Source organism: Macrosteles quadrilineatus, unplaced genomic scaffold (genome assembly GCF_028750875.1).
Source record: "Macrosteles quadrilineatus isolate MER2022 unplaced genomic scaffold, UCM_ALF_1.0 Scaffold_2__2_contigs__length_208266976, whole genome shotgun sequence".
Lineage (NCBI taxonomy): Eukaryota > Metazoa > Arthropoda > Insecta > Hemiptera > Cicadellidae > Macrosteles > Macrosteles quadrilineatus.
Genome location: NW_026542595.1, coordinates 75,962,824 through 75,974,796, shown reverse-complemented (window position 1 = coordinate 75,974,796; position 11,973 = coordinate 75,962,824). Strand labels below are relative to the sequence as shown.

The window sequence follows — 11,973 nt, the reverse complement described above, 5'->3', positions numbered from 1 at the left end:
AAACTTGACCATAACAACTCGATCGTTGAATACATAAACACTAATTCCTTCACTTATGTTTGGTCTAACATTGCCACTAAAACTTTCAGTAGCAAATGAGTTGTTGAAACTTCTTATTTTTGAATTGAAACGTCTGGATTTTGTTGGTAAATTCAGTCAAAAAACCTTGTATACGTTTTTCCGAGGAACTGGCAACATAACTATTAGAATTAAACAATCCATTTGCGTTTATTTCTCAATTGAAGTAGAGCAAGTAATACAAAAGTTTACAATAAAAACAAAAGGTCCGCCAAGATTTGATATAATCTTTAATACTTAAACTTATCATAGTCAAGGCATTATTATAGTTTCTACTAAATGTTTTGAAATATCTCGATCTGTCTCAGAAGTAAACATTTCTTGCATGCATTCATTTGATCTGACATTAGGCGAGTTTACTTTACCACCGTGACAACACTATGTGTATATTTTTTCACTTCCAAAGTGAGTTGCATAGAAGAACCATCGATGTATAGCAGAACTGGCGAATATTCATCTCACCAAGTGAATGTGTATCTGGATGGGTGTCTGTTAGACCCAACAATGTAAATAACTACTGGATTGCGCTCTCAGTGGCGTAGCGGGCGCTGTTTTCGGTCTCGCTTCCCCCATACTCTCTACTGGCAAGATAGCGGCGGCGTACCTCATGTGCATGCTAGCTGTCGCCATTTCAACACTTGTTTGATGTAACAAAAGTATGCGGTTTTTTTTAAAACTGTGATTAAAATTTATCAATATCTTTAATTGTACACTAAGTATGTGTTAAAAATGGTTGTGTCTTGTTCCGCTTACAACTGCACCAACAGAGTACAGAAAGGCAGTGGCATTTCGTGTCACGTGTAAAGTACCTAATCTAATAAATTATAAACAAGGTGTCTGAGTAAGTGATTCCTTAACTCCTTACAGCATGTTTAACTGAAATGAAATTTGTTTTTTTTATTATTTTGTTAATAGGGCTAAACTAAAACTGTACATTGTAAAACATGCACGATGAAATAAATGCGTCCGGGCTTATTTTCTCAGAGGTCAGTCAACACTATGGGACGATTTGAGTTATTATACTCAACTGACTAATTATGTAACTAAAGGTAAGCTCATTAGGGCACATGAAGATATATTTAAGGTAGTTAAGTACGTTTACAATGTATTAACTTGTTAGCTTCAACATAAAGGAAGTTTTAACCCAAAAAGACTATTTGTAGCCGCGTGTTCCCATTTTGTGGGTACAGCGCGAACCTCTTTAATCCGAACCGCCGTAATCCGAACGTCCACTAATCTGAACACCTCATTGCTGTACTCTATACACAGTACAGCAGTTCTGTATTGTAAGCCTATACTGTATTTAATGTACAGTACTGTTTATTCACCATGTTTACTACTGTATTAAATAAAAACTGTATTTTAATTTATAAAACATTTTTTTCACTTTTCCCAAAATAATTTAGATCAATTTTAGCCAGGTTTTAGCTACTGTTATGTAAAAACAACAATATGTTCTGTAATCCGAACTATTCACTAGTCCGAATTACCCCTGGTCCCAATTAGTTCGGATGAAAGAGGTTCTACTGTACAGTACTATTTTTAAGAGGCGCGTTGAGAATATTTCTTTTGGGGAAGACACCAATGAATAGCAATTAATTAAGTTTGATTGTGACCTTTTTATTAAAATATATTGCCCCCACTCAGCTAAACGAAAAAAATACGCCTAACATAGGTCTGGGACAGAAACTCACCAAAATTATTTTATTCAAAAATATTTAATGTTGTTTTCATTAATAAATCGAGTGTGAAATGACCAATTTTGTACTTGCTATGCTTTCTTTGCAATTGCTTATTATTTTACCATGTATAGTTTTGAACTAGTCATGTCAGTTGTGTGAAAAAAACATCTAAAATCAAGTTTAGTGAATGTGTAGTTTTAAAGAGTTCAAATGGGTTATTCCGTGCAAGAAACAAAACATACATTAAGTTTTTAATTGTAAAAATAGTTTTGCATGCATTACCAATTTTTCATCTATACCTACATATTTAAAGAGAGCAGCATTTAAAAAGGTGCGTGTTATACGGTGAGTGTATGGCCTGGGCCGGCTTCTGCCAGTAGAGAGTGGGGGAGCGCCGGACCGCGCGGCCAACATTGAGCCAGCGATCAATCAGTTGTTTATATCGTTGGTTAGACCAGGCCTCTCTATTTCTACTATCCTCATTCGCATAAGATATCTTATTATTAATTGTCTCCTACGCCCGTTTTCAATATTTCTTCTTTGAACTTGAAGAATTTTCTGTTCTTCTTACAAAACTGATTAACTGTTTAACTTGTTCTTAACCTACTCAATATTACAAACATTAATATTTACTCAAAAAAGCTACTGAGTTTCTTTTTATAAACAGCTGTTTTTTGTTTTTAAATTAGTTCTATGTATTTCTTATGGGGAAAACTCGACCTTTGAGAGGGTCTCACGCCCTTAAGAGTAGGAATTTCAAAATTCTAAAACCTTATTGCAAAACTACATATTGAGACGAATCTTTTGATACCTTAAACGTTCAAATTGATCCACAAATAAGGGAGGAGTTGCGTTAACAAAAAACGGCTTCACATATTATATATACAGGCGGGTGATTGGTACTCAGTGTGACAAACAATTTTTGGTGTAAGTACAAAAAAATGAAGTGTGATGATGATATGCATCAGCTTTATGTCTGCTTATGTACGCTTTAGTGGTTTGAAGACTACAAAGCATGGTGTCTTTAACATTTTAAACATAGAAAGTCGGCATGTATTAAGCAAAAGTTGTATTTTTGTTTCAGCTTGAACAGTAAAAACAGTAAAAAAGTTCCCTGTTTTCTGGTATTCAAACCACTAAAACAAACAAAAGAATATCTAAACCTCAATAGTGTAGCATATATGGTTGGAAAGCTTAAAAAATGGCACAGTTTTTAACATATTCCGACACTTTCTTGTATACAGGGTGTGTGAAAAATGCAATGGACCATTGTTTTTTTAAATTTTTATCAAACATCTTAATTTTTATCTTTGAATCTATTTATAATGGAGTTTTTACAACTGATCCTCTGTCATTTTCTATTATTCTTGTTCGAAATTTAATGTAGAACGGATACGGGTAACTGAGAAATCGCTGTATTAAGTTTAAAAGCATGGCTATTTTTGAAAAACATAAAATAATTTTTTGGGAAGCTAATTTTTAGACTTGGAATATTTTTTGATATGCATCATCACACTTCATTTACTTTGTACTTACACCAAAAAATTTTTGTCACACTGAGTACCAATCACCCTGTATAGATAGATAGATAGATAGATTTTATACTTCTGTCTTTAATTAACTTAATTTGATTGTTGAAGATTTTACTTTTCACACAAACACATTTCAACTTTTCTATCCAAACAAAGCTTATGAACCTATCAAAAGTGAGACATTACCCAAAGGACAATATGGTCTAGTGACAAATGACTGGGTGTTTAATCACTGATACAGATAGCATTCCAGGAACACCCGGAAGGAAGTGGTCGTCTGTATAATGGCTGATTAGCATTTACATATGTAAAGTTGACGCTAATACTTGTGATAGCGCACACAGGGTGCCGAATCCATTGTAAACTGTCACCTTATCAGCTGAGTATAAGTGAGTGGCGGCTGCAGCAATGTGTGTAGTACTATGGAAGTCCTCCGCGTGGTTTGCAGTGTGATCGTGGTGGCTGTCGTCGTCACCCCCCTCCCTCACCCCTGGGATCCTCAGCTGGACGAGGGCGTGTGGGACAACCTGCTAGAGTATGGCGAGAAACTGTTTGGGGACCCGTCCAAGTCAGTAGGTAATGCAAAATATCAAACACTTTTAGCACTAAGGTGGGTAAATACAACTACTGGAATTATATTTTGGATTCTAGGGTAGACATACCATCTATATGCACCGGCTGTAGCTAACTAACCGTTCAAATATAATAAAATACAGTAGTTGAATTAGCTGCTTACAGAGTGTACAACTGTCATAATAGTATTTTCTCTCTTTGTTTTTGTAACTTTGATATTTATGTAACATTAATGAAAAACTGTAGTTTAGAGTGAGTTGTCCTTTTTGTTTGGCTTGTTTGAAAAGTCTGTGCAAAATACAGAAATTGGTTGCACACTCTGTGTGTAATTAAATTAAATTCAATCTTAAATCTATAACTGGCTTAAACCCTTAACCACGGAGATGAGATATCTACTTCTCTCCATTGTCAAAACTACTGGTTATGAAATTTTGTAAGGCATACCCACCCGTCATGTAAATGAGGTGCTGAATGTCAAACTATGAATCATTGTCAATATGGTGTAAAATTAAATTAAACTTGTTGAAATTATAGCAAAATGAAAAAAAATACAGTTATTAAAAAATGTTTAGATAGGTATTAGTAATTATAAACATTTTTATAATTACAGTAGCTTTTCCCTCTAGGGGGTAAAATCAGATGGAGTTGACGGTCAGTAGTTCATTTTGTTCACTTGTTAAATTTGATTATAAGTAATCGGTTGTATATAATTATCAGTCGTATTGATTATTTACAATTGATGTACTGTACTTCATTGTTACATTGTTGTTGACTGGATGTCAATTTTTTAACGTAGAATCTAAGAAGATGGATGACAGGTAGAAACAGTTTAATGCACTGAAAGCCAAAGCAATTCAAGAAATCCATTGATATATCAATACTTGGACATATTGAAACTATAACACACAAACACAATCGGAATAGACTAAATGATTCAATGTCTTATTAAATAGCTGCTTTTTGGTTGTTAACATAAGCTAAATTGAAAACAAGATACAAGTTACTTTGGAATCTTATCTTTACATAAAAAGGATTTTGATTTTTTTACTTAATTGTGCAATATGACAAAAAAAAAAAAAAAAACGATACATCAGAAGGGCAAAAGTGTCTTTTCAATTCTCTCTCATTTTCCATGTTAAACATTAGCTCTTCTCCAAAATAGTCACTTTACACCCAAGTGATGAAATTTACTATATTTTGCGTTTGGAAACAAAATGTAGTCATCGCAGGAAAATATACTGAAGAGCAATGCACTTCTCTTGATTCCATTCCAGTCAGTTGCCAGTAGATCGATTAACCTCTGATGATGCATTTGTAGGGGATGCTGTAGCTAAGTGGAGTCCTGACAGTGACCTTAACCCAGAGGAGTTGGGGGAGTACGCTCAAGGTGACATTCTGTTCCCACCTACTGCAGCTCGCAATGGCCTCAAGGCTGCGTCCACACACTGGGAGAAAGGCATTGTCCCTTATGAGATTGGGCCTGGATTCTGTGAGTATTATTGTGTTACATTCTAAATCTTGAAGCATATTTTGTACAACTAGCTTATGAATAAAACACAAATTTATTCCGCCGTGTTTCTTTTGTGTTGTCATAAGTTTTTTTAAGTTGGCGGCCTCTTTCATCTTTGCATTTGCCTAACCGAATGAGCTTCAAAGGCCTGTGTGTGGAAAGTATCAAGCATTGCAGGGGTGACGAATGAGCTTCAAAGGCCTGTGTGTGGAAAGTATCAAGCAGGGGTGAGCTGGTACACTACAAGAACCAACTGTTACATGACGACACTGGGATGAGAACTTAAAGACGTCGCTGCTTTGGTTTACAGACCACCATGCTACAGACTCACCAATCACCATATGCACTCAATAGGAGCATTTTTTATAGGTTTGTTATGCAGTCATCATTGACTAATATGATGAATGATTTCCAGCTGGCCAGGACAGGGCAATGATAGATGAAGCTATCGCAGAGTACCACAAGAGGACTTGCGTCAAGTGGGTTCCTCGCAAGGGGTCTGAGCCTGATTATGTCTACTTCACCAATTCTAACACAGGTTAAGCAAAATTCAATAACTAAAACTTGTTTCCTCCTTCCAAAATATCTTCTACTTTGGTGCTATTTATTCAAGAGTTAATAGTCATATTCATATGATGGACTGTTTGGATAATTTTTTGTATCTGACATTATTGTTCATCTTATCATGCAACTGCTCATATGGTTTGGTTTTGTTTGTTGCAAATTTGTAAACCCTTTCAGTGCTATGCCAATAATTTGTATTTCGTAAGACTTTTTTGTTTGCCTTTTAAACTGTTGTTGTTACTAATTTTATTAATTAGGCTAATTTTTTATAATAAGAAAAAAACAAATATATAACAAAGAAAAGTCTGGGTATTTGTAGCATTAAATAAAACTTTTTTTTTGTTGTAAATTTCCAAGTTTTCTTATAAATTGTAATGTTCTGGTAGCATTTTTTGAAAGCAAAATCTCATGAAATCGAAAGACATCTAGTTTACAATGTAATATTGAATTTAACCTCGATTTAGTTTGATAAGATTATTATAATACAGTATAGCCATTATAGAAAAAAATATTTTTTGCAGCAAAGCCTCAGTCACATAATTTATGATTACTGTTGTGGTTCAACTGAAAAATAAATCAGTGGCGGATCCAGAGCATACATAAGATACCATTTTGGAGACTTACAGTGTGGCCGAAAAGTCCCTTTACACAATTTGTTATTACGTTTTACACTGTTATAAACGGAACGACGGCCAATACTGACACGTGTGGGGTAAGGGCGCAGTGGTGGGAGAAAGTGAAACCCCTCCCCCGCCCTCGTGGGCTCAGCCCAAGGTCCCCGACGCCCCCTCAGTCTCAGTCCAAATCTGAGTCAGACAACATGGCAGACACCAGTGTGTTTAGTGTCGAGGAGCGTTTGGTTGCTTCTGTGTGGGTGCACGAGCGTCATCACAACAGAAAAACAATGGAGGAAATCATGAATGACTTTGCAGTGCGGTTTGGGAAACCTTCACCGCCCCGGCAAACATTAATAGCGTGGGAAAAGAATGTGTTTGCAAAGGGATCTGTTCTCGACGCGCCAAGAAGTGGACGACCGATTACTCGAGTCCAAACCTGCGCTGCTGTGGAAGCTTCCGTTGCATGTTCGCCAATGAAATCCAACAGAAAACGGTCTTCAGAGCTGGGAATTCTACGAACAACAATGCAAGACCACATGCGAAAGGATTTGGATATGAAGTGCTTTCGGCCCCTGTCAGTCAACGAGTTAACAGACAACGACATGGACCTTCCTGTGCAAGCATGCCACGTTATGCTTCGACGCTTTCCGAGGCACAGAGACAGGAAAAACGTCATGTTTAGTGACAAATGTGCGATTTACCGCAGTTCTCGCAACCGGAATGTTTATTTATGGTCGAAAGAAAATCCTCACTTTTATGAGGAAGTTGAAAATAACCCGCCTCATGTGATGCTTTGGGCTGGGATAACTTCCGACCACCTGCTTGGCCCCTATTTTTTCGAGGGCACTGTTAACCAAGACAGCCATCTTCGAATGATAAATGAATGGTTGGTTCCTCAACTAAGAGCACGGGGAATATTGGACACCGTTATTTTGCAGCAGGATGGTGCTCCGCCACACTTTGCGCTGAGTGTTCGCCGCCGCCTGAATGAACTCCTGCCAGACCGATGAATTGGACAAGGGTCTGCGAACTGTCCTTCCCCAATGCCCTCGCCTCCAAGGAGCCCCGACCTGACGACAGCTGACAACGCACTGTGGGGTTTTATCAAGGAAGAGGTGAGGAAACAGCGGTATGTCACAAATGACGAGCTAAGAGAAGGAGTAAGGGCGGCGTTTGGAAGAGTCACACCTGAGATGCTGTGACGAATGAGCAAAAGAACATCAAGCGTCGAATCAAGCTGTGCCGAGACCACTGAGGTATGAACACCGACTTTTTGGACTAATTTTCTTGTTCACTATTAAGTAATTGTCAATAAATTTGTGATTAAAGAAAATTCGAATGGTTTTACTTAATACCTATAAAACTTATATTCAGTGTAAATGGACTTTTCGGCCACCCTGTAGTTTACACAAATTTTTGGGGGGGTACCCCCGAACCCCCCTCCCAAGACCCCCGGGTTCGCCCCCCCTTGTGATTGTTCTAGATCCGCCACTGAAATAAATATCATCTAAATAGTCCGTGACTAACTAGTGCTGCTACCTTGTAATGCATTGAACAACCTGCTGTAGCACTATCTGTTCGCAATCGTTGGCGTCAGCTTGGATATCGGTTTTTGACTCCTCAGTCTCCAAGCACAGATAGCCGAGAAGGCTAGGGCGTGTGTCACTTGGCCAGTGGCATTCGTCTGCTCGGGTTCGAATCCCGTCCTGTGTGGCAAATAATTGGTGACCTGTGTGTTGGTAGCGATATACTACTACCACTGGGGCATAGTAAGGTGTCCATAATCCTTGGTTTAGACATACACCTTGAATCATCGGATTGGGCGAATCTTTTAGCTAAGTGGTTGTTAGTGTATCCTATGAACATGTAGGTCACCAATGGTCGGTTTGCTACTTTTTGTTAAAATAACCTTCCTCTCTATATCCCTTAGAGATTTCAGTAAACGCCGATAAATCGTCGCATAGCACTCAAAGGGTTAACTAATTTGCATGATTCGGGTTTACATGTCCTCTAACTTGATGAGATTCTACTCTAGTCATACTTCTATCAGTCGATGAAGTGATATTATGAAGTTTATGATAATGCCACAGGTTGCTGGTCCTCTGTTGGCCGTATTGGAGGCAGACAAGAGTTGAATCTTCAGTCTCCTGGTTGTCTCACCAAGAAAGGCACAGTTGAACACGAGATGATGCATGCACTAGGCTTTCTTCATGAGCAGAACCGCTGGGAAAGGGACAAGCATGTCACTGTCAACTATGACAACATTCAGGACGGTCTGTATAAGCTTTTAATCAAGGACAACGCTTGTTTTTCATGGAAATGCATTGCAGTTATTTTCAGAACTTACAGTGCAGATTAGCATTATGGAACAGATATGATTTTAAACTGGTGCAGTGACAGTTTTTGCTCGGATTTGTTTTTGCTGATGTATTCTGGTACTTCATTCCTGATTTTTCCTAGCATTTGGCAATACTAAGGGTTTTATAGGAAATTTTATTCAGTGCTGCATCTGTTGGTTTCTAGTAGAGCTATGCCAACAACAACTGGAATGCAGTACATGCTGCATTCTGTGCCTCTCCTATTGGGTGAAACTAAATGTATCATTTTTGCGCACTCATACATGTAGCAAATTGGCTCTTCCCACACATGGCTGTGGACAGTTATCGTGCAACGGCAACAAATGTGATAATCAAGATCTTTGACCATTGGAGAAAATTTGTAAAAACTAATATTTTTTTAGAAATTTATCTTCAATCATTTAAACAAGTGGTTTATATGTGTTCAGCATGGTTTCCTCATAAGTTTGTGTTCCTTATTAGCATTGTATTTAAATAACTTAAAAGATCACGTTTAACGACTTACCATAAACATGATCCAAACATTTTAACTCACAGATAGATCACAGAAACAACTCTAAACCCACACAGGGGCACTGGATCAATATATTCAAATTGAAGTGTTCCATTTTTTTTTTGCCCTTTACTTTTAGGTCGTTTGAACAATTTTGAGAAGGCGAAGAAGCAAGAGACAGACTCACAAGGAGTTGCTTATGACTATCACAGCATTATGCATTACTCAGAGAACGCGTTCTCTAGAAATGGACAGCCCACCATTGTTCCCAAGGTAAAAATGTTTCTATTATAGAGTTTTATCTTTAGCAGCTGATTCAATTTGTAGTATTTGTTTCCTCAATCTTACTTTAGATTAGTATGTTTTTTCTGATTGGTAAACCTTAGTTAAAGGTATAATACTTTTCTCTTTTCTCTCTCGATTTGTTAAGCAAACAAACAAGACTCATGGAGAAATTGTTAAGGGCTGGAAGATTACATTTTCAGCAGTTCAGGAATACCAACACTGGATTAGCACCTTTCAGACACTCAAGCCAATGAAAAAGAAAAGCTTCAATTGCTCATCAATCACGTGACATCATCCATATTCAACAACTTAAGCGAAGCAGATAATTACTATGAATCAGTAGCTATCCTTCAGAATATTTTTTTCAAACCTATAAATGAAATTTTTTGAGACACCAACTTGCAAGGAGGAGGCATATCGAAGGGGAATCAGTCAGTAAATACTTAGAATCTTTGAAACTTTTAAGCAAACAGTATAATTTGAAACAAGTTTAAGCCGAGGTCAGAAATTACTGTATCCGAGATGCCTTAATTTCTGGACTTATAGAAGCAACTGTTCGTCAACGCCTTTTAGAAACTCAAATCTCAGTCATACGGAAGTTTTTACTTAATCTAGATCATTGAAACTCGCACAACATCGCAGATTCCATCAAGATCATCCAATACAGTAGAAAGAAACCCTGGGTAATTTTTACCCCATAAAACCCCCCGTAAAGCCCCGTTCCCATGGTCCGATTCATTAAAGTTTATCCCGCTTTACACCTTTAAACCAAATTTCATTTCATTTCACCAAAATCGGACAAAAATTACTCAAGTTATCGCGTTCACGGACGTATATATATATATAAGTCTATATATATATATATATAAAAATTTGAACGAATGGTGTTTTTGGCCTCTAGGGACATCAAAATGAAAAAGTAAATCGGTCCCGGGTCTAGGTCTTACCGTGCCACCTACGGTAATAGCTACTTCCCTATAGGGAAATTCGCTAAAACCTTATCATCTTCCCCAATCTGTGGTATAATTAGTTTCTCTTTTTTTTGTTATTGTCAATTTATTAGCATCTAGACTCTAATTTTCTCAAGAAGGGTTGCTATAATATATTCTTTACAAGCCTCTTTAGTCTTTAATGTAGTGTAAATAATGATTAGAAGAAAGTAATGACAAAGGTATTATTGCAGAGTATATATGAACCTTTAGAATGCCACAAGTGGCAAAATGTGTGCTAAAAGCATCAAACAAGGACCTAATGAAATACAGAAAAACTCAGTAGTGTGTTTTAAATAATTTCAATTGACATTTTACTTGTGTGGGTTATTATGTTTTGTGTAGAGAATGTTTCAATAATTTTTTCATTTTTCAGTCAAAGGGAGTGAAGCTAGGTCAGAGGGAGAAGCTTAGTGAAAAGGACGTCAAGAAAATCCGCCACATGTACAAATGTCATTAATGCAGCAAATATAGTATGCAGTTGTAACCTTGGTTGTATTATTTCAGACACAAGTGTGACAACTACCCAACACTATAGATAAAGGTTAAAACTGAGGCGTTTCATGTTTGGTTTTTTTTTATTCGTCTGAAGGTCTAGTTCAGTTACAATTCAGGTAACTTGCTGTGTATTATGACTAAAATTTATGGTATATAAAAAGCAGTATCACAGTGCTACCAAGACACTTTACCTAACTACAATTAAACTAAGGGTTAATACTAAACTGGTCTTACAAATCTGGATAGAACAATAATACATGCTAAAAATTGTAGGCTAAGTAAAACAGTTGACTTGGTCGAGGGCTCATATTTGTACTAATTTGTCATAAAATAGCATGATTAATATTACGTAAAGCTAACATTTTTGTTCTATCCAGAATTATTTCACATTGACAATACTCAACAGTAAAAAAATCAATATTAAGATATACTATTTCTTTTCAATGATACTTAACTAGTGTACTAAATCCTACGACCTACTTTTGATTTGGATTTAATATCTTTTGGATACTACCATTGGCTGAGAATACTGATGTGGGTATTCACATCCATCTTAATAGTCATTGATAGCAACAAAAGTAAAAAAAAAAATATTACTGTTAAGGATGTAACATAGAGCACAAGAGCCTAGGTTTTTAGGATTTGTTGTGAGGATAGCAACCATACATGAATGGGAAAGAGTCCAAACTGGCACAAGAAACACACAACTTTACATTATATACAAAAAACATTAGAATATTTCACCTTCACTGACTGTTGGTCAGTGAAAAACTCTCACTCCCTTCCAGTGGCGTA

At 36.8% G+C, this 11,973-nt stretch overlaps 1 protein-coding gene across 1 annotated transcript; it reads left to right on the top strand.

Moving 5' to 3' along the window:
• Positions 1-3,622: 3,622 nt before the first annotated feature.
• LOC128987175 (zinc metalloproteinase nas-14-like) lies at positions 3,623-11,162 on the top strand. Its single transcript, XM_054407913.1, has 6 exons — positions 3,623-3,868; positions 5,184-5,354; positions 5,791-5,913; positions 8,647-8,829; positions 9,546-9,679; positions 11,057-11,162. The coding sequence occupies exons 1-6, from the start codon at positions 3,715-3,717 to the stop codon at positions 11,138-11,140; spliced, it is 849 nt and encodes a 282-aa protein (XP_054263888.1). The 5' UTR covers positions 3,623-3,714; the 3' UTR covers positions 11,141-11,162.
• Positions 11,163-11,973: the final 811 nt, after the last annotated feature.